The 26133-nt window shown below is 50.6% G+C and overlaps 2 protein-coding genes across 12 annotated transcripts in view; one reads left to right on the top strand and one right to left on the bottom strand.

Annotated features, from left to right (window-relative positions):
• Positions 1–418: 418 nt before the first annotated feature.
• TCP11 (t-complex 11) lies at positions 419–7513 on the top strand. Its single transcript, XM_075775572.1, is given in 10 exon segments — positions 419–743; positions 1134–1267; positions 1974–2089; positions 2787–3029; positions 3402–3442; positions 3445–3537; positions 4213–4421; positions 4674–4858; positions 5333–5496; positions 7108–7513. Coding segments are annotated over 10 exon segments (1749 nt in total). The 3' UTR covers positions 7347–7513.
• Positions 7514–8600: 1087 nt separating this feature from the next.
• The window catches only part of ANKS1A (ankyrin repeat and sterile alpha motif domain containing 1A), a 107093-nt gene continuing 89560 nt past the window's right edge, over positions 8601–26133 (bottom strand). For 6 of the 11 annotated variants that reach the window (XM_075776029.1, XM_075776032.1, XM_075776038.1 and 3 more), the window contains 11 exons: positions 22365–22463; positions 21824–21976; positions 21576–21683; positions 18628–18792; positions 18177–18302; positions 17896–17967; positions 17549–17635; positions 17032–17169; positions 16141–16311; positions 15590–15688; positions 8601–14868 (listed from right to left, as the gene is read on the bottom strand). In XM_075776029.1, the coding sequence (XP_075632144.1) occupies positions 14749–14868; positions 15590–15688; positions 16141–16311; positions 17032–17169; positions 17549–17635; positions 17896–17967; positions 18177–18302; positions 18628–18792; positions 21576–21683; positions 21824–21976; positions 22365–22463 (1338 nt within the window). In that variant the 3' untranslated portion in view covers positions 8601–14748. The remainder of the gene's footprint in view (positions 14869–15589; positions 15689–16140; positions 16312–17031; positions 17170–17548; positions 17636–17895; positions 17968–18176; positions 18303–18627; positions 18793–21575; positions 21684–21823; positions 21977–22364; positions 22464–26133) is intronic. The other 5 variants (XM_075776034.1, XM_075776040.1, XM_075776033.1 and 2 more) reach the window with 3 other exon arrangements.

The following is a 26133-nucleotide window of genomic DNA, read 5'->3' as shown; positions in this document are numbered from 1 at the left end:
ATGACGGGGCCGGGATGGGAAGGCCAGGCTTGCTGCGACACCCAAGCCACGGATCCCAGGCTAGCGGGCCAGCCCCTTCCCTCCGAGGGAAAGGCCGCCGGCCTCGGCAGCCCCGGCTCGCTGACCGGCCCCGGGCGCGCGTGGGAACGCCTCACTGCGAGGCCTCGCCCGGCCGCCGCCTCTCTGCTCGCACCCGCCGCCCCGTCTCGCCTCCCCCCCCCCCCGTCGCCTCCGATGGGAGAGTCCTGCCGCGCCGCCTCGGCCCGGCGCCTGGCACGTTCCATCCGCAGGGGAGGGGAGGGGCAGGAGCCCGCGGCTGCGGCCGTTCCCGTTGCGGAGCGACCCATCGGCGCCAGCGCGGAGGGGTGCTCGACCCGCCGGGCTCCTTTAGCGAGGCCACGCCCGGGAGACGGCGGCTATGCGCGGAGCCTCGCGAACCGGCGGCCGCTATCTGGCGCTGGCGAGGTGTGGCCGCCCTAAGGGTGGGCGAGGGACGCCCCCAGAGGCAACGGCAGCGGGTTCGGTCTCCCCCGCGTGTCGCGCCGTGGTTCGGCCCCGTTTGGAGGTGTGGCGGGCTGGGGCCGGCACGCGCCGCGGGGCTGACGGCGGCTCCGTGAGGGGAGAGACATCGGCCGGGGCCCGGCTGCCCCGCGGGAGCAGCGGCGCGTCCCGGCCCGGCGACGAGCAGCCCCTGCGGGAGGACGGTGGGCCCCGCGGCGAGGAGCTGCCGGCCCCGGCCCGCCACCCGGTACAAGGGAATGGGAGGTCGGAGCGGGGAAGTGGCTTCTCCCCAAGCCCTGCCGCCAGTCTTCAAATGGAGTTAAATATTACTGTTGGAGTACTGAGCTTAGCGGTCCGCACTGAACGAAGTAGCCGTGCTTTCCAGCCGTGCAGCGGCGTGGCAGCCGCCCCGGGCCGTCACTAGGTGTCAGCCGCGCTCCGTGGGAGCCCCGCGCGGGACCGGCCCGTGGGGCTTCGGCCGCCTCCGGGCCGGACAGTGAGGTGTATTGTCTGTAAACAAACCTGCGCGTTTTCACTTTGTCACTTAAAGGTGTTCGGTAATTTTTTAACCCCTCTTCTCTCACAAGACCGTGGTTAGCATTCCTTCTCTTACTTGCTTTTATTCTGCTTTGCTGCAGCCAGCCCTCCACCAGTTCTGTCCACGAACGAGCTACAGGAAATAACTGACATCACCGAACTGACCTTCGTGCATGAAGCTGTACGCAACGCTGACTTCAAACTGCAAGCGGCCAGCTTCCCCCCCAGACAGGCATGTATAGATATATATTCAGGCTTGGCTTCTTTCTGTCACATTAGAGAAAACATGAAAAGGTGGGAAGGAGGTGGGTTTGGATCTGACTGTAGAAGTAGCAAGAAAATAAGATAGCTCCTGAAATAATAATAATAAAAAAAAGTTGGAGCTTGTTGTATTTCTTCATTGTTTCATGATTTACTAAGAAGTTCTTAAACGTGATGAGTGTCAGATATGACTCACTAACATGGAAAGATTTAGAGGCTTCAGCTGCGTAAGCTATGACTTTGACACGAATAAAGCAGCCTTTTCAGCGAAGATCTCCTCTGAAGTGCCTACTTTTTAAAGATCTAAGTGACTGACAATCTCTCATTGCAAAAACAAGCACTAGCTAGAAAAACATTCTGTTGATCTTCTCTGAGAACTTGGAGAGTTTCCTTGAAAAACGCTATGTTCTTTTTACTCCTTGGTTAAGACAGCTTAAGTGCTGCATTTTATGAACTTTATGGTTGAAGGGAGTTCCACTTTAGAAAACTTAGGTTGAGAGATATTTCCATGAGATAGACAAAGGTGAGGTGCTTTGCGGCCAGATGGGAGTTAAGAAAGAAGAAAATGTCCAAAGACGCAAACAGCAATGAAAGCCGGGAGGAACGGTCCCATCGAACTGAGAGGTTGTGTTCATCTGACAATAATAGAAACCCCCTCCCCTCTCTTCTTTCTTAGTCTGGAAAACAGAGTGAGGGAGACGTTGCACAAAGCCTTCTGGGACAGCCAGGAGGAACAGCGCTCTGCTAGTCCCCCAGACTACACTCAGGCGATCCAGCTGCTACATGAGAGGTGAGCTATTCCTGAACCACGGAAGATGGCTACCTTAGAACTGGTCTTCTCTGAATCATCACTCTTAATCACCCTTACATCCAGTATTCCTATATGAGTATGCGTAAGAGGGAGGAGAAAATAGGCTCCCTTTAGTTGATAGGGAGACACAAATTACACATATACACCTTCTAAAACCTGTCTGAGAAGGAAACTCATTCTCTGGTCCCAGGTCTTCAAAACACATTACCAAAAGGATGGAAAGAAAGCCTTTGTTCAAACTGTTGGCTGTAGTAACTGCCATAGGCCATTTCCAGTATAGTGTCTGCCAAACAAAAACTGCAATTCTCTATACAAAGACATCTCTTTAGGTATATGAGGAGCTGATCTACTATTTAAGTGTACAATGTAGTGAATGAGAACACAATTTAGCACTAAAAGATGTGTTCTTAGGGCATGAAATTGCGTATAGTTTGCTCTTTCAGTCTCTGCTTTGCTATTAGGCTTCCTTTTTTCATGCATGACAGTAAAGGAGGTTTTGCAAGATACAAAACAGTAGCCAGACATGCTGACATGAGTCATTAGGACAAGCATTCCCTTAAAGCGATTGTATGTCCCAGAATTTGTGTACCAAGCAGTTAGCTTAGTCTCAATACAAGGCCAACCTCAATTGCTGTTGAGCAACCCTGGAGAACTGTTGAATTCTTGGATCAAAAAGAGACTGCTGCTTCTTTGGGCCCGCCCTGCTATCGTTGCTGCTGTCATGGCACAACCAACTGCGAAGCCAAATTGAAGAGGCCCTGTACGTGGACTTGATTAGACAGGAGGCTGAGCAGGGGGCTCTGGATATCCGCAGTCTCACCACGTATGTCCTTGGCACGATGGCAAGACTGTGTGCGCCCACTGGAGAGGAGGAAGTACGAGGGTTGCAAAGCCTCACAGACCCAGCTCAACTTCTCAGGTGGGTGATGCTGACTCTGCCTTTGTCTACACAGACCGGCAAAACCTTCAACAATAAAACGCTGGGTTAAGGGGAAACTGCCCTGGAGCAAAGACCCTTTTGTGTGTTCTGGGCTTCGACTTCCTTATTTTTTTTCAGTGTAAACATATTCCTGTTGCCCAGCTGCAGTTTAGACAGTAGAAGAGTTTTTAGTGAACAAATGTGGTATATCTAGTAATTTTTAGGGACTACTCCAATTAGACTGGACAGCCTTTTGTGAGAGATCGAATCAAGTCAGAGGATCCGAATTTCCCTTTCTCAGCATTCTAAAATGGCCCAAATTACAGCATTTACTGCAGAATTAAACCTTCAATTCACTGTGTCTCATCCCAGGGAGATTTTCCAGGTGTTGGGCCTGATGAAAATGGATATGCTGAATTTACTATCCAGAGCCTCCGCATCCACTTGCAAGACCACACCGTCCAGTGTGTATGGAAGAAATTCCAGGAACTCTTGGATAAGCTGCCTAGTAAGTCAGAGGGGAAAGGAGGAAGTGTTACTTCTACAGGAGCTATTAAAGCACTAAAAGGCAACTTGTAGTATTCCAAAGCTGATGCTTTCATTGCACACTCGTAACAGATGAGAGAAATGCAGCTAAAAGCTGTAGGACTCCTGGGTTCCTTCCTCAAGGCTCTTCACTAACATACCTTGCAGAAAAGAAGTTACTTAGTGTGCTTCAGTTTCTGCATGCATAAGACAGAGCTAATAGCTTTTTCATGAGGAACTCTTAAGTTCTCAGGAGTTTAAAGTGTTTTGAGATCCTCAGAGGAATGAGCAAGATGTTAGGAGGCATATTTAAAGAGGAAAGCCTGCATTTGATGTAGACATCTCTTTGCTAGGCTGCAGAAAGGCTGCCTCTCTCCTTCATCAGACTCCATTAAAGGTGCTTCTTGGAGACTGAAATCCTCTATGAAATATAACATTCTCTGGATACCAGTCTCAGTAGCCTAACCCTGTGCCCTGGCAACAGGACATCAGTATTGTACATTAGTGATGGTGTAAGACATTCCCCACCATTCCAGGAACCAGCACGATGCCTTCGCCTTCCAAATCCACATCCCCTTCAGCTTGCAGTATAGCATTCCTGCTTCTTACTGACTTAACCTGGCCACTGTTCTTGCAAACATCCATTTCTGGATTGCAGGTAGCCTGGATCACACAAGAGAGGGGCTGTGCAAAGCAACGGCAGAAGTGTCCGCGCCCTCCTTGCAACCTGCAGTCAGTGGCTCGTCTGCCGCGTGCTCACCGGGGGCAGCCAGCAGTAGCACAGCTGTGCCAAGTCTTGGGTCCCTGCTAAATCGAGGATACGTGAATCTGCTCTGCTGGGAGCCTGGGCAAAAGGAATACCCTGAGGTAGGAGAAGTGGTCGGACACCTTTAGAGTGTTTTCATAAAGATGTACAAAATGAACAAGTGTACCAGTTCTGCATCTTCTATAGAAAGAACTGGCCAGCTCCGAGTTTTTCCCTGTGTGAACCAAATTGGATTTTTCACAAAACTAAGCCTCACTGCTGCCTTCCACTCAGCTTCGTGGGTCTGTTACAGCCCTGCCCTGACTTGAGATCTGCTGAGTCATCACAGCTGCTTGTTTGGTTTCTGTTCACAGACACTGTTTACGGATCAGGCCCGACTGCAGGAAGTACAAGCACAGGTGAATCAGCTTACCATCATAACTGCAGTCCTGCTAGTGACTAGTGGCATGTGTGGAAGCACCTTATGTGGCTCACCTGGGTTTGTAGCTAGGCTGAAACGGGTAACAAAGGTCCTCTTGGAAGGGCTGTCTTGTACCAGGTGGGTTACTTTGAGATTTCTGTTCCAGAAGCAGAAGAGTGAGTATGCAGGCACTGGGTGGTTGTGGGATGAGCAGCAGGAATCTCCCCCGGGAGTAGAAGAGGATCTGAGGTCCAAATAGCAGCCAGGTCTACTGCAAGGAGTGGGGGAAGCCAGCCAGCACTTTTAGCAGGGAGTTAACTCTCTAGAGCAATAGTCCCTTCTTGATTATAGGGGAAAATTAGGAGTGCTGATCACTATTTCATGAGTCTGCCACAGGGCAGCTTCCCACTGACCAAAGAGCAGGGAAGGGAAGCTTAGTTCACTTGCAATAGGCACCAGAGCTGTGGCTGAATGTCGGCTGATCTGTGCTAGCTGGCTGTGCTGACACTCCAAAGGCACGTGGAGAGACTTCCTTCCTCCTCCGTGCCTGCAAACCCCTTCGTCAGCAAACGTGAGTGGTGGCTGGAGTGCGTGGACCTTTGTATGATTTAGGTACGAAGAAGCTTTAGGAGACATCAGGGACCAAGTGCTCCAGGAAGTCAGCAGGACTCTCTCACAGCTGGGTTGTGCTGCTTTTACCACTGACAAGTGTGCTTCCCTGAAAGGCCAGATAAAAAGCATCACGGACAAGAGCAACGCAGTCTGGCATGTCATTAGTGAGTCTCTGAGCTTACGTCTAACTTGGCCTTGAAGAAACTTTGCACCTGCAGGCCACAGCTTAGATTTATGCTAATGACCCTGGAACATGCAGGACAGGTCTAGGATCGGTCCTAGCAAAGCAAGCTCCCTGCACTGAGCAGAACTACCGCTTGACGGTGGGAGCTGAGTTCAGTGTCTGGCCCCTCCACATAGTCTGCACAGGAGAGGAGGGTCAGGGAAGCTAGGTTTAGAAACTGCCTTGTTTTTCCTATTCTACCCTGAAATGCTCCCAAGGAGTAATTACCTTGAAAAAAAAAAACCCACTCTTAAATCCTCCCATCCTTGCTAAAAGGTAAACAGGCCCAAGTGCAAGGTCAGTTCCTAGGTAGCATTGCAATCTTCAGGCTAGGATGTAGTGAGAGCTTAATCACTGGCTGTAGTAAAGCACCATGCTAAGATCTTTAAATAGTATTTATCCCTAGGGAGTGCATTGCTTGGTATTCAGCTAACCAGCTGCCCTAGAATGCTGCTCCATCAAAATATTTATTCAAATGTTTTGGATAAGAGCTGGTTATTTTGACCTTTTATTACTACTCTGAATGCTAACTCTGCATCAGATTGCAGTGCCACAGGCAGCGAGTACGCTACAGGAAAGATTAGTTCCACATGGAAGACTAGCTTTTATCAGCTATGAAAATAAGGTGAGGTTCTTCCTGCCTATTGCTTCATCTAGTTAAGTATCCTTCCCAGCCTCTGTGGACTCTACCACACTGTTTATTTGGGTTTATTCTTTCCATGTCAGAGCAGGCTGTTTTTGTTTTGATGTAATTCAGAAGGCTAAATTAATAGCCTAAACCAAACCTCAATAAACTACAGGCTGGGCAGCGTATGACGGCAAGGACTTGCCGCTGGTGTGGCATTAGCAGCTGCAGAATGAGACAGCTTCCCCCCTCCATATCTAAAAATCAAACCCATGTCTTCCCTGCACTCTTGGCTACTGTCAACATTTCCCACATACTTGCTTCAAGTGCAAGAACATTTGAAGCAGCTGAGTAGTTGAATCTCAGCTCTGTGTTCCTTGAAGAGGCTTCTTGAATGCTTTCAATTTCAAAATGCTGCTGTGGCAGGCAAGATAAATCCTGGGCTCTGAAGTTCTGTATTCCATTACACTTCTAAGATGCTCGACACTTTAATGCAGTACAAAAACTCTCACAGTGGGTGAAAAATCTTTACTGTTGACCTCTTCCACTTTAACACTAGGTGTGATGGATTTGACCATTCTTAAGCCCAGCACCCCAGCGATAGCCATTGTTAGAGGCAGCTACCCAGGACAAAGTGAAAACAAGGCAAGTACACCCGATGCTTGGGTACTCTCCTTGTGTCAGCACAGTTTCACCTTGGTTCCTGTGCTGGGTGCCATTTCATCTGCTTAGTATTTGGAAGAGGAACATGTTAATCCACTCTGTCCCTGAATCCATCCGGAGTGTTACTTGTCTATGACATCCCGGCACAGCACAGCTGTCCTCGGATCCGCTCTTGACTGCGTGGGGAACCCTTTGTCTCAAAACTAGCTTTCTGTGAAAGGTCAATTGTTGATTTTTTTCTTTTTGTATTTTTGCTCCCTACAGAGCAGCGGATTCATTCCTTCCTCAGCCTTTTCATTTCCCCTGATGGACAGAATTCTCCAGAAGATTTCCCAAAGGGCCTTGATTCCATTCAGGAAGAGCTGCTGGAAGTTAGGCACAGGTTTGGAAGTGTGATCCACCGCAACAGGCAGGTGTTTGGACCATACTACTCAAGAATCCTCAAGGAGGTGCTTCTCTCAGCTACAGAACCAGACTCAGGTGCAGGGATGGATTCTTTCTGATCATCTTCTCCACATAACAGGCAGGGGTGGGACACTTTCTCCAACACTTTCTCAAATTGTGCTTCAGCTTGTAAAAATCCAATCAGACAAATCCACCTGGACCAGCATTGCTACTGGGAAGTGACTCTTGGCATGTCAGTATCTGAATAAACCTCACAACTACAAAAGGTAGTGGCTTCTTTTCCTCAAAAACCTATTTGGTGGGGAAGTCAATGGGATGCGGAGCTCATAAAACTGCAGTGCAGCTTAAACTTTTTTTAATTCAAGGCATTAATTCTGCCATGGGCCGGTAACCTGCTTTGCTGAAGTGTTAATCAAGAGTGCAGGGACACTTTGCATTTGATAAAGCCACATGGTATTTAAGATCATTAAAACTGCTCAATATATTTCAATATTAGCTTGAAAACCTGACTTACTGAATTATTAGAAATGGAACATACGGTATAAATTTAGCAATCCCTGGTGTATTTAGTACTTTACATCAGCCAGATTTTACTTGACTTCACCTGTATTTAAATGTCTGGATTTCTTGCTCTAATTTTACATAATGAAAATGTGCTACTTCTTGGCAAGACAAAACTCTTTGCTGGGTAAATAATATATATAATGGCTGTGCAAACTGGTATAGTCATTACATGAATTGGTTAATGCCGTGCTGTAGAAAAGTAATTTTAGTGTTTATCATTAGTAAATCAGGGTCCTGACAGTCCCCAATGGAACAATCCTTGCAGATGTATGTTAGTGGGACTAAAAATGAGCTTTTCTCACCATCGTGTGGCGAACATACACAAAGAAGTTGGAGTCCGTTGTGCTATAGGTAGGTCTGTCTATAACAGAACACTGTGGATGCATTTTTATGCATAAATTAGTCTCAAAGTAATTTAGTATTTAATATTTGGGGTCATTATGACTAACTGCAAAAAGCAGCTTCCACCCAAGCGACTACTCGGCAGCCAGCACTCCGCACACCTCGGGATGGCACAACCCCCCGAGTCTGCTGCCAAGGGCTGCTCCCAGCTTATCAGCGCCCCATCCTCCGCTTCCACAACCGCAGCGTGTCCTCTCTGCGCAACGCTGCCATTTTCTTGTTTTTTGGATTTACAAAGCAGAGAAGTGCGGGCACAGTGCTGATTAAACACCTCTTCTCTCTTACCTTTGCAGGTCAGCTCTGTTAGATGAGAACAACATTGCTTTAACACAGATTCACCAGGAGACTTTGGTGTAATGCTGAAGTCACAGTGACAAGGGGGCAAATGCGTGTCTAAGTTTGTTTATTAATTCAGTCTGTTCTAAGTTGTACAATTATGAAAACAACAAAACGACTGCTGGAAGCCCAGGAATATTTACAATCTCGCCTTGTTGTAGTGAGGTCAGTCTATGTTGTTGCACAGATTGGTTATGTTTGGTACCACAAGATGTTTAAAATTCAGACAAATTTGAACAGATTAACAATTGTATATACAGGAAATAAAAGGAAATTCAAGTATCAAAATACAGACAGATTAAATAACATTTGTATTACAAATCAGTCCCACTGCCATACATCACAATTAGCAAAAATGTCTATCTACGTTGCAAACTGAACCTGACTGTTCTCTGCCCTGTTAGGGAATCTCAGGTTATTCTTCCATGGGTAAGAAAAATATTTGAGCTAGATTGACTTTGCAAGAGCAGCACAGTTACTTTCTTTTGAAAAAAAAAAATTAAAAAAAATGCCAATGGGAGACCTAAAAGGGGGAACCTTTTTGCAACAAGACAGCATTGCAAACACTGCTTGCTCTAAAATAAAGATCTGATGGCATGGAAATGATGTGAGCAGAAGCAAGCCAGGGGAAATTCTGCTGCTAGAAACTCCTGAAGCGGGGCAAAAGGTGCAGTAAAGCAAGTGACTCCAATCCAGCTGCACAGACCTGGCTGTGTTCGGAGGGGCTATTTGGCATCTGCTCCGTGTCTCAGCAGCCTGGTGAAGGTACAAACTTTTCACTAGAGGTACATCCTGGAAGGTGCCCTGTCTTCTCCCTGGGAGGGGACAGGCACATACCCCATAACAGTTGCATAATTTCTTCTAAAAAGAACAATCCCAAAGCAAGTTCAAAGACAGCTGAGCAGCTAAGATTAGCTTTTTTTTTTTTTTTGTAAATACAAAATTAAAAAGGATAAAGCAGCTTCAATTTATAAAAAAAAGTCATCCTCTGCTATATAAAAAAAAAAAAGACAACTCTGCATCTTAGTTTATCTAGACCTGGACTCCTGCCACGCACAAACCAAAGTGTAATATAGAATCTGTCCGTTAAGAGGGGAACAAGGCCCAGGGCAGCCCCACCTTTTCCCAGGCAGATTGTACAGCAGATGCATTTTGATTCAAAGTCATATTCAGCACCAGAAATTTAGGGCCCTTCCCTCCAGATACCATGAAACCCTGTAGGGAGGAAAAGCCAGAATACTGTGCAATGATGAATGGGTCAACAGTTTATGGGGAGCAGGTGATTGGCATGGTCCAGGATTGGTCTCTGGCATGCAAGTACCTTGAGAAACCCCATCGAAATAAAAAGGGAGATGCACTGCCAAAACAATTGCTTTGTCTATGAAGTGAGAAAGAGAGTATCTGGCTAAAGAACTGCTGGATCACTAAAGACAACCAGAGGATTACACAGGACTGGAAAGGACCACCAGGGTCGCCAAGCCCAGTCCCCTGAAGATTGGAGTCTTCATCACCACGTCACCTCCAAGCCAACCTTCAAAAAGCTCACGCATCAAAAAAAAAAAGAAAGGTGTCCCTCCTCCCAAGCAGAGGTTCAATTTGCAATCTCTCCAAAAAGACTTGTTGCCAACACACCAAATATTTACATTTACACCAGTATGGATTGCAACATATGCATAACAAGGAATGTTAAGTTTCTTAAATTCATCAACTTAAAAACAAATCTCCACTTCCCCCTCCTAATCATTTACAGGTCTATGCCCTTGGGATTACGGTTCTCTTCCAGCCTTACTGGCTAGAGAGACTACATGAAATCCTGACATACAGCAGCAACTGGAGTTAAACAAATTATTCGGGCATATCATTCTGGTAAAGCAGCAGGGTACCACATCCCCAACCATTACAATGCCTGCTGAGATTATAACAAAAGTGCTGCGCTACATTTTTGCATCTGAAGAATTACAATCACAACCATTTTAACACCTCTCCCTTGAGGGGAACAGTAATGTGAAAAAACCCGCACCAGTCACAGCCAAAACTACTGTTAAATACTCGTAATTAGAAAGAAAAGTAAGCACACAGCACCTTCATGGTGGTATTTGGGGACACCGGACTTGGACGGCCAAAGCCATCCTCAGGTTGATATGATTTATCCTCGGGTATGGACTGTTTCAGTGTAATGCCCAAAATTTAACTCCTTATTTGTTCATCTTCTGAAACTGTTGCACTAATTAAATAATGAGCTAGTATAAAAAAAAGTGCTAAATCACAATTGAATATACTTTTAAAAAACAAAGCAAAATAAACCCAACCCTTCAGGGCATAACTGCATTTAAAAACAAGACAGGTGCACAAGAGGCTGGAGAAGGGAGTTGTCTCCAGGAATTCAGTGCGTAAATGGGGAGAAATTGTGTCCTTGCCATAGAAATGTCAAGTATTGCAATGCAACAGTTCTCTGTAGGGGAAGGAAGCTTTGTACCATTGGTAATACTTGGCCGCAACCACTCTGGGGTGAAAGATCCTTTGCAGACTCTTCCTTAAGTTATTTCCATTTGCTATAAAAGTGTGGAGTAGCTTTGAAAACAAAGGATGCAGACTTACCCTGCAAGGCTTCTCACACTGGAGGAAGTTATTTCCAAGAATTTGGCATTCTCTACTGTTCATCCAAATTGAAGCAAATTTAAGTACCGTCAGAGATGTGCACACCACTCCCACTGCTAAGACTTTCTATTGTACTCCTTGCTGGACTGCGTGGATTCTCAGTAAATAAGGATTAATTTTTTTTTCCTCACCAAAACAACTGCAGTGCTACATTTAAACCGTGAACTGGATTTGCTCTGTCTCACATGTTTAAAAATAACAAAAAAAACCAAAACCCAAAAAACCCAAACCAAAACAGGTCAAAAGATGTTTGTCTCAAACTAGAAAAGGTGACATTGCTCTCGGAAGTCTCAACTTCCCTTTGCTAGAAATGGAGAGAGCTGCTTTCCTCAGCTGGCGGCTGGGATCCCTCTCCCCCCCTCTGCTCTGCGAGCCCTCACTGCGCAGCCATGCCCTGACTCCGAGGCAGACACCAGCACCAGATGGAGATGATCTTCGTCTCAGCAGGCCACTGCTTCTTAGGTTCTCTGCCCCGTTACTACATTTCCGTGGTAGGAGACAGCTGCCCGGAGATCAGCTTTTCAGAGGCAAACAGAAAGGAAGATAATGGAATGAATGATTTCCGAGTCATACAAAAAACAAGTGCTGGGAAAGACGAGGCAGACGGCCAGGAGATGAGACACAGCCGTGAGGGTTATGGACACAGCGGAAGCTCTGTAGTGTAGGCAGGGCTGCCTGTGATCCCGGCTGGGTTTGGACGGGCATCCTTAGAAAGGCACATGCTGTAATGACATGCTTTTGGAGGTGCTGAGGAACCAGTGCTTCCCAGCTGAAGGCAGGGGGAGATGTGGGAGCTCAGACCCTCTGAAGTCAGGCGTACATGTGGGCAACTGCACGGTAAATGCTTATATGTAGAAACTGCGCTATCATCGCTATCACTAACTCAGTTTCTCTTTGAAGGCTATAGAGACTCTCGGGGCACTCTTACAGCTTGGAAAGATGCTGATCGAACCCAAACTGACCTCCCGGAGCACCTGAGGCGCAGCAATATCCTGCTGCCCACGCCGCTCTGGCTGGCAGGACGGCACGGCAGCACCTCAGGCAACTGCAGCGCAGCCTCTGCTTTGGGGTCTTCAGGCAGAGGAGCACTGCCTCTACGTTAAGGGGCTCCATGGCATATAGGTACTGGACTATGCTTTCCTTCCCACCACCTTCTCCCTTGCTTTAAGACAATTGTTTTGGTCCTCTCACTTGGGTTCTTACTAGCCTGGTCCTTATTTTCAAGTCAGTTTGCTGCTCAGTGCCATTAAGCCACAAACCACGTGGGAGATCAAACTCATTCCTGAGAAAGAGCTAAATAAAGATTTTGAAACATCAGATTTCACCACAAGTCTGGGGAAACAGAAGCTTTGAGGCAACAGCTCTAAAGCCTCAGCAAAACTCAGACAAGCTTCTTCTGGCCCCTAAATACCAGGTGCAAATAACCCAGGGCCACTGTTCTGAGCGCTCCCCACTTATGACAACTGGTGATCGTGAAGGGAGGTTTGGGGTGAATTCTAAAAGCTATGTTGGAAATGGAACTTTACCGGAGATCTGAGTGCACTCTCTTCCCTGATGAAGTCTAAGATGTCACCCAGACACCTCATGCAGAGGTGAGCACAGCTCTGTCACCCCAAAACTGGGCTGCGAGGGGATTTTGCCAAGATGCGAAACCCAGGACGAGTTCAGACACTCACATCAAGGTGCATACCAGCAAGCTCCGTGCAGCCCAACGACCGCATGGCTGCAGCCCCTCTCCCCAGGAAAGGTGCAATGGCCACTACCTGTGAGGAGCTGGTCAGAGTCCAAGACTCAGCTTTGCTACACGGCCGTCTGCGTGAGTTCGGTATTTCATCTGTCAGAGGAGCGAGGTTGAGCATCGGGGGTTTGCTGTCATGGTGTGGAAGTCGCAGAGCCTTTCACTAAAGGGGCTTACAACTGCTCTGCCAATGGAGCGAGCCTCGCACCCCCGAGAGGTGGGTAAGTACGTCCCTGTCCTGTACGTGGGAAACTGAGGTAAAGAAAGAGAGGCGAAGTTGCTTGGATGCACTGCAAGTCAGGGAGAAGCAGTACTGGGGCAGGAGTCCTGCCTCCCAGCGCTGTTTTACTCACTGGATCATCCTCCTCCTCAGTTTCATCTCGGTGAGCTTTGCAAACGCAAGGGAAGGAACCAGGGGTAGGACCGCAGATGGCTTGCTGGGGCTTTCACTGGGTCCTGAACCACTGTAGGGCATTTCCGGACCTGTCCCAGCCCTGCTCCGACTTCTGCCAAGTGCCCTGCAGTCTCATGCAAACAATTCCCAGTCGTATTCTGGAGTAAAAGCTGCTTCTACTGAGACACACAGAAACGGGGATGTTTTTCCAGAGGAAAAACCTGTGCGCTTGGGAAACAGCCAGAAAAGGCAGAGGTGCCCATCGCCAGCCATCTCCAAGTGAAACCCTTGCTCTCAAGGATGGAAGGCGACAGATGTTTCAAGATCCCTATAGCCCTCATTGTGCAATGGTTTGTAGACTGAAAACAAGCTTTGGGATCGGCAGCAGACTGATTTCAATCATGTTTCTCCCTTTGACAAAAAAAAGTACAAGTGCAGTACGGCTGCCGAACACAGCAGAGCTCCGTCTGCTTTACCAGACCTCTCGCAGTGCAGTATCCAGCCCCTCTCAAACACCTTTCCTTCCCAGCATGGGACCAACAACACGTTCCTTTAAAAGCTTAACCTCTTCACAATCTGCAAGTGAGAACTGTGCCCATAGCTCACAAGAAGTTTGGCGAGTGTAAACAGAAAGACTGGGGGCGGGGGGGGGACGGGGATAAAATCCTAGAAGGGACTGAAATGCAGGCAACCAAAACTGCACCTCATCTTCGAGAGTGGACAGAGCTCACAGTGGGAACGATCACACCCGGCCCAAATCAGCACTCCCGGCAGAGCAGGTTTTCTGCTCTGGCCTTCGAGGGGAGAGATCGTGGGCAGGGGTCCCTGTGAGGAAATCTAGTGAATGTGTGTTATTCGCAGACAGCATCACAGTGGTTAGTGTCGATTCGAGTGGCAGGTAAGAAGAGGGGTGAGTTCACTGCAACAGTACGCAGCCGTGGCTCAGTCGGGAAGAAGAGGATCTAGGAGGAGGGAGTGCGTGCACCGCAGAGACAAGAGGTCTCCATCAGTCCAAGGATAAGAAGGTGAAATAGAAAAAAAGGCCTGGGGAGTGTCACATTGCCCCAGGGATTCACAGTGCCAGAGCGAGGGGAAAGACGTGAAAACAGCAGGCGGCTTCCTGGATCCACATCTCCGATTCCCCCAGCCTGCATCCCTCTGCACCTCCCACCTCACAGGTATCTAACAGCATGTTACCCTTGTTTCCGAGTAAGGAGAATTCACAGTGTTCAGTAGTGATCAGGTACAAAAGCCGTTTAAGTCTACAGTCTCCTAAGTGCTGCTGCCTTTGACGTAGTGCCTACGTGGGGCTCAGTGCGAGCAGCTGGAGGAAGAGGGAGTTTAGAACAGCAGACAGATCAGATCGCAAAGGCACGGTTAGACTAGGTGGACACGGGGTGTGTTTGCTTTAGAAGATAGTGGTCTCATACTTAGTGCTGAGGGTCCGCTTGGAGTCCTGTTTGGGGTCCACGACCCAGGAGACACTGGCATGAGACTGGGAGTCTTGGTCTGCTTCAGGGGGCTCCAGCTAGAAAATAAGGAGAGAAAGAGCATGTTAGGTCACCTGTGCTTCTGGGACAGAACGAGTGGGGATTCAAAGCATGGAGAGGCTGCTGCTCTGCCTAATGCCCATCCCAAAAATGTGCACGTGCACGGGGAAGCAGCTCTCGCTGGGGAGGCATTTGAGTCCTTCACAGCTAAAACATGTCTGGCCATGTCAGTCTCAACCCAGCACCCTGAGATGACTTCCTGTGTTAGGCCTGCAAGCCCCTATTACCATTAGCGACAGCTTCACTTCATCTCACAAACAAGCATGAAAAATTGAGTGCTATAAAGATGGCACTATAAAAAAATAAAAGAAATAAAAAAAAGAGGCAGAGGGAGAGAGAGGGAGACAGCTCCTAGCAGGTGAGCTCCCACGTGATTTACTCTCCTGACCAAGCATGGCTCTTTCATCTTGTCCTCCTAAATCAGGATCCTACAGGAAGGTTAACAACACCAGAAAGAGCAACGTCGTTAGTTGAGAGCTGCCGCTCTCCATCAGCAGGGACGGATATGAGCAGTTTGTCCCTGGGGTTCATCCAAGCCCGTGGCACAGCCCTGGAATGAGCGGGGAGGGAAGACAGCAGCGAGGCAGGACACAGGACCACAGCAGGGGATGTGGGAAGCAGGAGGGCAGGCGGGCCGGTGGCGGCTGGGGCAGCCCGGGTTGGTTCGTAATGGAAGACGGCAGGAAGAAGGGTAAAGACCTTAGCTCCGGGACTAACAGACTGCAGCGGCAGGTAGGAGGGGCGGTGTGTTGTACAGGTGTGACAGTAACAACAGCGAGTGTCGGGAGGGAGCGGCACCTGAGCGGGGGGAGCAAGCAGAACACAGACAAAAGGAGACATTAAAGGAAGGCAATGGCTTATGCAGCAGTCCCTGCTCCTCAGCAGCTCCACTTGGCTGGTTTTGGCTTCATGGGCACTCCTGTGCTACAAACCGCGGGTTACCTACTGATCTTACCGTGGCTCTGCAGGGTTTGCACACGGAAGCTGTGCTGGACCCAGCAGAACGCTTCACCCCCACCCGGGCTATTTCCACCTCTGCTCGCCCTCATCCTACCGGGAAAGCCCTAGCACGGCAGCAGGGCTGGTGGCAGAGCCACAGACACCGCAGTACCAGCGGTGCCTGAAGCTACTCAGGCACTTCGTCCGCATCTGGGCTCCCTCCCCTGCGAAGCGGGAGGTTTAAGCACACAGTGCCCAAAAGAAATCCCAGCTTGGACCACGCAGATCGCACCCAGCTCGCACATACGTACTGCAGATTTCCTCATGCCAGCTCGTGGTTTAGGCACCGGTTTGGAAGATTTTGTTTCAATCATTTCTCCTGCTGCAGCACCCGGAGGCTTTGCTCTCTGGGCTTGGAGGGCCAGCTGGTAGGCAACCTCGAATGCCTGCCCCAACGTCAGGATGATCTCATATGTCAGGTTCTTCAGAGAGACCACAGAAAACACAAAGCCGTTAGGTGCATATGAGCTACCTCGTCCTGCGCAGAGTCCACACGCTCAGCAGCTTGCTCTGGGGAAGCAGACCTCGGCAGAGCCCATCACCTTTCCATTAGCAGGTCATGTCCTGCTGTGTCCCTGGCAAAGCCGCTGAGCTCCTGCCCTGTGGGGGAGCTAGCATCGAGCTACCTCCAGGCTCACACAGCCCCGGCTGGCAGGACCACCTGCAAGCTGGCTACAACCCCATAAGCATCGCAGTTTAGCAGCGTTTTGCATTGTAAAGAGAAAAAGCCAAACATCTTGTACAGCCGATCCTGCCTAAGAATAAAAGCAAGTTATGCTTCCACACTCTCAGTGAACAAAAAGGCTGTTAAATCAGCCTATTATGCTCAACATAGTTGAGAGCGTATTAGAGTTTTGTTCACGGCATATTCCCCAGGAGGGAAAAATTCCTGCCCTGCTTTATTCAGCACAGGAGACTGCAGTAATGAAGCCAGACAAATATTCTCCTTGTCAACAGAGCTCCAAAGTAAAAGCATTTTGAACCAGGACTCTGAAAGGAATATTTTAGGGTAGAAACAGGTAAGAGAACCCTTGAACAGACCAGATCCTGCTCTATGACTTGCCAGTAAAGCTGAGTGATGAAACAAGTAGGCTGCAAAGGACTGCAGCGCACTGGGAGATGAGGTGCGATAACCCACTCACCACATCCACGGTGCTGAAGACGTGGCAGTAGTGGTGGCTGGTCTGCAGGTCCTTGGTGATGTAGGCGAACGTGCAGAGATCCTCGGGGTCCTGAGCAGCGCAGGAGATGTTCCGGATCTCATGCTCAGCAATGACATTCTGCCGGGGTCAACCACAAGCACCCGTCACCCTTCTGGGGATGGCAAATACACCCGGCAAACGGTGGTCGTGGCAAGGGTGTACTGGGGCAGGGAGCAAAACAGGTACTGGCAGGGAGGGGGGTCTCCCAGCCAGACCAGTCCTGGCTCCCTCCCACGGTGGGAATAAATGGCACCACGGTTCACACGCAGCCAGCCTGCCAAGCCTTTGGCATTCGGACAGCCATCACTGCCTTGGCGCTCTCCTGTGGTCCTGAGAAGCTGGGCTCCTCAGGATCGGCCGTGGCTTCTGGAGCCACTAGATAGGACCTGCAGCCCCCAAGGCAGGTACCGCATGTCTTGTCCCTCCAGACACAAGCTTCAAGGCATCTGAAGCTCACCTTGTTAGAGGCATCGATGAACTTCACCCCTTTGTATGTGATAGACAGTATTATGGTTGGGATCTTCTTCATATGCTCTGTGGATTTCTTCAGAAACAAGAACATTTGAGTGATCAGTTATGAATAAACACTCCCTTCCTCACCACCTCCCCAGCCCACCCCAGCAGCCCCCAGGCCACTGCCCCACGAAGGCAGGCCTTGGGGGTCTTGGACCAGGGGGAGGAAAGCCTGCTCTTGGTGGAAGCAGAGGGGAGGGACACGGGGATCTGAAGCGAATCCAGCCGCCCCCCCCCATCATCCACCACAGGCTGTGAGCGAATCCTCCCCCATCCCTGTGGCCTCCGTACCCTCATCTTGGCACAGGCATCCTGCGTAGACTCTGTCCCTCGGAGGTCTTTGATCAGCATAGAGCCCAAGTACTGTTTGGAAGGGGGAGAGATGTTAAAGGCTTCAGGCAGGAAACCTGCCAAGCCCAAGGCAACACCACGGCCCTGCGAGTGGCCAGCAGCCGTGGCTGGGGGGGAACAGGTCACCCAGGGTGGGAGGGAAGTGTGACAACTCCACACGCAACAACCTGACCCCAGATCCTCCTCATCCTCACCATCTCCACAAGCCAAAAGCCACTTACATTGGCCTCGTACCCACAGGACTCGAAGATGAGCTTCTCTGGCTGGTGCTGCCAGTTTTGGACTGGGGCGTACGGGGCAGCCAGGCTGGGGGGGCGCAGGGTCAGCTTTGACTCCCGACGGTCCTCCTGGAAGGGAGGAAACACAGACGTGAAGCCACAACAGGGCCAAACTGGATTGAAACACGGATCCCAGGAGGGCTCTTTGGGTTGATGCAATTGAGGTTCGCAACAGCCAAATCCCACAGGGGCTGGGAGGAAGTAGCACGCTGCAAGAGTCACCAATTTTCAAGGTGAGACTGAGGCACAAACAAGCCATTGGCTCTAATGCTCAAGGCTGTGCCTGACCTGGCTCTCCATGCATCACCCTGCCTCCTTGCTGGCTCCAGAGAGGGGGGAGCCTGCACTGAGCTGCACAGAAGGGCCCCCAGGACACACAAAAGCACCCACTGACCTGTGTTTTGTAGTGCTCGACTCTGGAGTAGGGAGCGACCTCGGTGCCACGGTCATGTTGTCTCTTCCCAGTGTCCCCAGAGGGCAACAGGAGATCGGCAGATCTGCCCGTGCAGGAGTCGTTCTGGCTCAGGGGCGACGATGTCTGGGACATCAAGTCCTGGCACTGAAATAAGGAGACACCATGAACCATCCCGGTCAGCCTGCGCTGCAGCTGTGCCCACCCCTTGCTCCCCTTTACAGTGTCTGACACGAAGGGTGTAATGAGCAGAGTTAACGGGGGCAGCCCCTGCTCTGCAGACTCCTGCCCCAGTGTCGTCAGTCCCACCTTTATTTTCCGCATGATACCCCTGATTTGCTCCAGGATAGTTTCAGGTCTGCAGCCCTTTCTGCTGAGCACGTCTCTGTCTCCTGGGAGCTCATCCCAGGAGGGCAGGAGACACACGGAGCTGTGAGCAGGGTGTTTAGAGAGGAACAGGCTCTGCTAAAGCACTAAACAAAGCACTCAAAGTCGCTGATGATCATCCACCCCAGGAGAGAAGCCCTGGGAGCCCAGTGAGAGATCAGCCAAGATGCCTGACAGCCTGGCTCGTACTGCAGGCAAGATTCGCTGCCTGTACGTGCCAACCGGCCCGGCAGAAAATGCGGGAAGCTCACAGCTGCGACGTGCATTAGTCCTATTCAATGGACTTGCTTAATTTGCCATTGACGTCCTTCCACTCCCCACGCCGGAGCCAGGCGCTGGATCGCACCAGCTGTAGCACCAGGAAATGCTGCAAATGGCCCATTCTCTCACACAGCCTCCCTGTCCAGCATATCAATCAGTTGATGCTGCACCAAAGGACTTCTCTTTCCCCCACCCCAACAACCCGCCTTTAGTCTCACTGGTCTCAAGAGGACGTTTTGGAGAGGCACAGATCCACAGCTGGCTGCTGCGGGCTTTTGTTGTCCGAAAAGGGGGGCAGCTGAGCAGTGGGGTAAAGGTGCAGGGTTTGTATGTAGCACCCTCCCGGCTCCTGAGCACACGCTCTCGTGCGGTACCAGTGTGAACCCTCTATTTTTATTTTTTTTTTTATACCTTTCCTAAAAAATCCAGTATGAGCAAGCAGGGTGCAGCAGCCCAACTAGCTGCAGCTAAGACTGTTTTGATTGAAAAGCCTTGGGAATCCAAGGGAAGAGGGAAAAGCTCTACAGCTGGGCAAGGACCAGATGTTTGGGATGGGGAAACTCCAATCACTCCCAATATCCTGCTCCAGGAAGCTGATTTGCAAACACTGGGAGGAAGCCGCACAACACGCTTGCCCTCTGTGGCATGCCGCCCTGCTCCCGAGCTCACGGGTTTAGCTGCAAGCTCAATGGGTTTTGGCCAAGCCAGCTCTCAAGTGTCAGTTTTCAGGAAGAACAACTAACATGATGGCTCCTCTCCCAGCCAACCCCGATAACGAAGGGCCCAACATCCAAAGGCTGCCACTCCCGCAGCAAAACAACAGAAAAAAAAAAATCAACATCCACAAATCACATCAAGTGCTACTTGGCAGCAAGAGCAAGAGCTCTAGAGAAGCCCGGCCCAGGGAGACAGATCTGATTCCCAACTGGCATAATCAGAATATGAGGTCCCAGCTGCATCCCATCCCACCAGCTGAGCCACATCACACTCCTGCCTGTGGGAAGGCTGTCTCGCATCTGGCCAGGAAACAAGGGGAAGAAAGTTAGCTCAGTGTTCCCCTTCAGTGCCGGGCACAGAGGTGGGAATAGCACCCTGCTACCTGTTCAGTGCAGGCACCTGGATTGTAGGGAGGCACCCAATCCGAAGGAGCTGCCTGATGTTTCCCATGGGGCAGGGATCCAGAATTTGACCTGCAAGGGCTGAGTATTATCTTCCCCCACTCGTTTCAATAGCAGGGTCATGTCTGCGTGAGTATTTGCTGCTTGGGTCGCTGGAGTCGATAAGGTGAAAGGCTGAACGGATACAACCAGCTGTGTTAAGATTTCTCCCAGCACTGATGTGTTCACACACTTCAGCTTTGTTTTGCACAAGGAAGATGGAGTTTGACCCGCAAAGAAGCGGGCTAAGAGTTGGTAAACTCATCCACCACTTCAGCTAGAGCAGGCCTGTCCAAACAAACAGCGATGTTTGCTGTTGTGGGGCCCAGCCATAGCAGAATTTGTACAGCACAACATCAAATCTGTAATGTGTTGTTACTTTGCCCAAGTGCTCCAGGTGCTCTGGCCAAGTCAGAGCCAGCCTGGCTGCTGCACTTCCCAAGTTCTGCTCAGCCATGCTCAGAGTGGGAGTATAGGGCTCTGCATCAGCTCCACCAGCAGCCAAGGTGCATCCATGGGAACTATTTAACACAAAACACTCCCTCCTCCGCACAGCCAGATGTGCAGTTGCCTCAATGCTTCAAGAACTTTCTTCCAAAACCACCAAGTATCTGAGAACCAGGAGTAACACAAGCTTCCAGGTCAAATCAATTTGTTTTAATAAGAAACAAACCATTTAGATTTCACCCTTTCCTTTTTTTTAAAAAGCAATGCGATTTTCAAAGATCACTCTCTATGCTTATTAGTCTCAATACTTCAAAGGAGTTTTAAATACTGACATTGTAGGGGTTTTTTTTTCCCCCCTTTTTTATTGATTTTGCTAGGCAGAATTTCTTGTGCATGAAAGCAGCAGAGTAAGGCTGAACGTGCCCTCCTCTCTGAGCCTGGACACCCATCCAGGACCTGAGCTCTCAGTAAACATCCTCTACAGATCTCTGAGGCCCCCAGAGGTGATAACTGCTAATCAGAAGGGGGACAATTATTCCTGACAGACCTGGGTAGAGTTCTTTGAAAGAAAGGGAGGAAAGCAAAGGAGAGCCAGGGCAGACGAAAGCACCCCGGCCACTGCCAAGCACGCTCTGCACAGACCTATCAGCCCAGCAGGGAACACAAACAGTGACTCACTCTCAGCTGCGAGAACCGTGGTGGCTTTGCCGGCGGCTCCTCGTACGGTCTGTCTGCCAGGGAGGCGATGATCCTCTTCCGATGGCCGAGCAGATTCACTTTCAGTACCTGGAGGGCGAGACCACGGTCACCGTGGGCTTTCCTGCAAAGCTTCCCCTCTTTGAGCAGCGCTGGTCTCATTTAACATGACTCCCTGCAAGTCACGGCCCTAGAACTCAGCGCCGTGGCAAGACAAAGGCAATACTCACGTTTACTATTTCAAGCTCCCAGAGGTTTTTCACAGTGTCAATAGAGCTGTAGCCACTCGAGAGGAAGGACTGAATGTAATCCTGCAGCCCCAAAGAGTCGAGCCACGCGGGAACTGAAGGCTGGCTGTTCCCATCACAACCCAGGGGTTTCAACTGTAAAAGCACAAGACAGGCGTTAAAAGCCCCAGGGGGCTGGGATCCCGAGGCATACAGCAGCAATTAAAACCTGTTTGAAGGCCACCATCATCTCCACTAGTGGCTTTAAAGTAAAAAAATCACTGTCTAAGTAGGGAATGCACTTGAGATCAAGACTGGCAGGAGGGACAGCCACCCTCTCCCCAGCACAGTGTCATCCCATCCACATAGCTTGGTGGACCAATATATTCCTCCTCCTTCTCCTCCCTGCTATTCCCAAAACCCTTCCCCACAGCCCCCGTGATCCCCCCGCGGGTCACAGGGACTGGCTTTTGTTTCCTCTGCTTTCACAGCCGTGCTGGGCAATGCCCTGTCCCTGCGTCACATGAGGGGTGCTGGTGCTGACCTTCGGGAGGGAGCGAGCTGCCTGGAGGAGCTTCCGACGGTGCTGCGGGTCACCGATCCCAATGTCCCGAAGGTCCTGGTCTTCCATGACATTACAGCCCTGTGGGGACAGGCAGGAGCAACATGGGAGCAGAGGGCAACAGAAGCCACATCAGGTGGGGGAGCAGAGATCACGCACGTTACAGCACCCTCCTGACCTCACCTCCCAGCACGCCCCCACAGCAGGAGGAGGAGGAGGAGGAGGCAGGCTCCTTCAGATGGCAGCTCTGCCCCCCTCTTGGGCACTGAGAGGGGCTGCGGCGCACGCAGCATCGGTGGGGCAGAGCGCTGCCATCCCCCCGCTCCTGTAGCCTGCTCTGTGGAACAATCTTCTGGCCCTTAGATTTCAGGCGATCGCTTGCAGCAACGACCCTGTTTGCTGCACAGACACTTTAATCGCTGCGTAACAACGCCCAAGTAAACCCCAGCCCCCCTCCGCGCGTGGTGCCTGAGAAGGGGCACTCGGCTGTGCTCAGCCTCCCTCCACGGCCACAGAGAAATCTGAATTTCTTTCTGTGAGAGCAGGCAACCTGGTGAAGGTCAGATTTATCCTCCGTCCCCCAGGCAGCGAGGCAGCCCAGCCTGCTCCAGCAGAGAAGCTCTGGTTGCCACACACCACTCCGTTAAAGCCATTTTCCGCCCCCCTTCCCCCTGCAGAGCAAGAGCAGACGCATGCACAGCACTCTGACCCTCTCTTCAGAGCCTCTGTCACAACCTGCTTCCCTGCCCCTCGTACCTGGGGAGAGCTCAGCAGGAAGCCCGGGCACGTCGCCCCATGGCTGGAAGAGCCACGCTGCCGTTTGACCGAGGGCTTCGGCTCGAGCCCAGACCCCCTTCCCCGGACCTGCCTCCCTCTGCTCTCAGGAGAGTCACAGCTGAAGGTCTGAGCTGACAGCACTTCGCTGTTCCACATTTCGGTTTTATAAGAGAAACCTAATTAAAATTGGCTGTCAGGCAATACACTGCTGCAAGGGCATGCAGGCTGTGGGAACAGCGGGCTGAACGGCCAGGGCTTCAGGAGGGAAAGGCGAAGGGAGGATCGCCAACTATCCTCTCATCTTTAAAGGGCAGCAAATGTTTTATATTTCTTCCCGCCCTGCGCTTTCTTTGGTATTTCAGCATGTATGTTTTCCCAAGCACTGCCTGCTTTAAATGCAACAGCCAACCGTGAGAGCAGTGAGCTGCCCTCTGAGCCCCCGACCCACCTGAGCATGGCCCCCAGGCAGAGGAGGAGGAACAGCCCTTCCCGCCGCCCCTTCCCCTCTCAGATGCTCCTGGACAAACACACGGGCCCGTTTTCAGCCAGGGCAGCCTGTGGGGAGAGCTCGCGTTTGGCGATGGCTTTATGAGAGTCACCGGGTGCGTTTCGCGGAGCCAGATGCCAGTTCTGCAGCCAAACGCCGGCCGGCTCACTCCTGGCACTGCCAGCGTCCGCTTTGCTCCTGACTTGCTTGGTCTGTGCCTGGTCTATGACAGCACCAAGGATGGGCAGCATCGCTCCCGCCACTTCCACAGCCCCGTGTGATAACTGCTGGGTAGGATGCCGCGCGGCTCTCCGTCCCCGAGAGCTGCTCTTCCCCTCGGCCGCAGAGATAAGCGTTCAGAGAAACAGAGAATTAACGCTACAGATAAGAGATGCCCGAAGCAACATCGCTGGGACAGCTGCCCTCAGAGGCCAGACTGCAGAGAAACAATTATTTAGCAAATGACAGCAGCAAATTAAAGCAGCGGGTGGCGGGGAAGCAGGGCCCTGCAGACGCTCCGTGACCGTCAGCACCCAGAGCACCGAGGCGGAGGCTCCTCTGCCTCCATCCTCCCTTGGCAGGCAGGGATGGCCGACGCTCCCAATTCCTGGCAGGCCGTGGCAGGGACCGAGACCACAGATCTGGAGCAGACAGGCACAGTACAAAAGCATTTGTCTAAGAGTTGTTTAAACACCAGAAAGAGCTGGGACTAAGAACCCTGCAGCTGATCAGGGTGGTTCACTCCCTGTTTTCCAAAAGGTCAGCTTATACCAGCGGGCTGCAGCTGGAATTGCTACGGCCACTGCGTGGGACGGCACCATGGGTGGGTGGCAGCTCTGCAGGGATTGCTCTTGCAATCCAAGAAAGGCAGGGCAGGTATCAGCGTGGCCCCCACCCCACGTTCCGCAAGCAAGGCCATGTGAAACCCCTGGGTCTCACCTGAGCGGTAATGCTACACACAAAGCTCTGCAAGGGTGTAACTATGTCATATAAGCTGTTCTGGGCACCTCTCAATTGCACAGAATACATTTTTAAAAAAGTCTTTTTGTTGGTTGAAGGCTCTGAGGGTGCAAGAGCAGCAGCAGGCTCTGTCACATCAAGAGCAAACCCCCTGCGTGAGTTAAGTGGAGAGGGTGCCGCTGTCAGAGGCAGTGGTCGCTTGTTAGCCGCAGCATACCACCAAAAAAAAAAAAAAAAAAAAAGAAAGAAAACATCACTCCCCTTTCACGCTCACAAATTTTAAGCCAAAGAGCCACGTTTAATGTGCATTTCTGTAACAGCGGGAGATTGTGTGCTGAGCTCAGGGGAAGAGGGAAAGGATTAAAGGCAGCTTAACTCCCCTGACATGCACCTTACCTGGCACAAGCGTTTTTGCATGCTACAGCTCTGCTGCAGGGGTTGCCAGAAGGCCCTTGGAAAGCAGCGTATGTGCGAGGAATTCATCTCCTAGAGGGAGATGGCTTTTAAAAGGCCTTTTGAAATGGAGAGAAGAGGGCTAAAGCAAGTGATGGGGTTTCTCCCATAGCCTGGAGAGCAAAGCATTACTGCCCTGCCTGGGAAGCACAGGAAGGGACTGACTCACCGAAGTCCCTGCAGCAGGTTAACGTCACACCTCGGGTTCCTGAAACCTGGGGTTCCCGACACCTCAGCCTGCTTTGCTCCCCGTGACCTGCCCACCTCGGTGCTCTGCTGCTTAATTCCTCTGTAAGGAGCTGGGTGCCAGAGCTGCAGCAGGCACAGGGACACAAGGAAGATGCAAACAAGGGCACGGCTCCCAGCAAACCCTTCATGCACCAACCAGGACGGCAAGAACAGTTTGCACCTGAATGAGCTGTGACAATGGTGATGTCTACTTTTCACATATAAAAATTAAACAAACGTGCTGATCCCATTTACATTTTTACTCATGCTTGCTTATTTTCTGACACTGAGCCTTTTTGGTGCTAATCCACTTCAGCAGAGCAATGCCTGGCTCCCAAACTAGCAGCGCAGGGCTGGCAGCTCACGCTCTCCCAGGCTGCCTATTTTATGCTGACATGGCCAGTGCCAGGCCCAAGGCAAGGCAATAGGTGTTCTCCCACTTCTGGCATCTCAAATTCAAGGAAAATTGCTTGCTATGTAGCAAGGACACAAGGTAGTTAAATACTGTAAAACCTACAGCCTTCTCCAACACTCCTTATTTTTATGTGTCACATTAAATTCCCTCAATGCCAGTCCATGTTCTCAGGGTACTTAACAAGGTTAGACAAAGCGTAGCAGCTCCGAATAAATCATTACAGTCTATTGTGCACGAGCCTCCGGTTAGAGAAACGTCCTTTAAACCCATCCGGATTTCATCTCCTATAAAAAAAATAATCTGCCACTAAAATAGATAATTAAATGCAAACACACTAGAGATCTTTTAACCTTTGCCAGCCAAACAGATGAGCCATTTAAACCAGACGTTAAACCTGTTTGCATTTAACATGCTGTTCAGACAAAAGCCAA

Source organism: Balearica regulorum, chromosome 25 (assembly GCF_011004875.1).
Source record: "Balearica regulorum gibbericeps isolate bBalReg1 chromosome 25, bBalReg1.pri, whole genome shotgun sequence".
Lineage (NCBI taxonomy): Eukaryota > Metazoa > Chordata > Aves > Gruiformes > Gruidae > Balearica > Balearica regulorum.
This window is presented reverse-complemented; position numbering and strand designations above follow the sequence as displayed.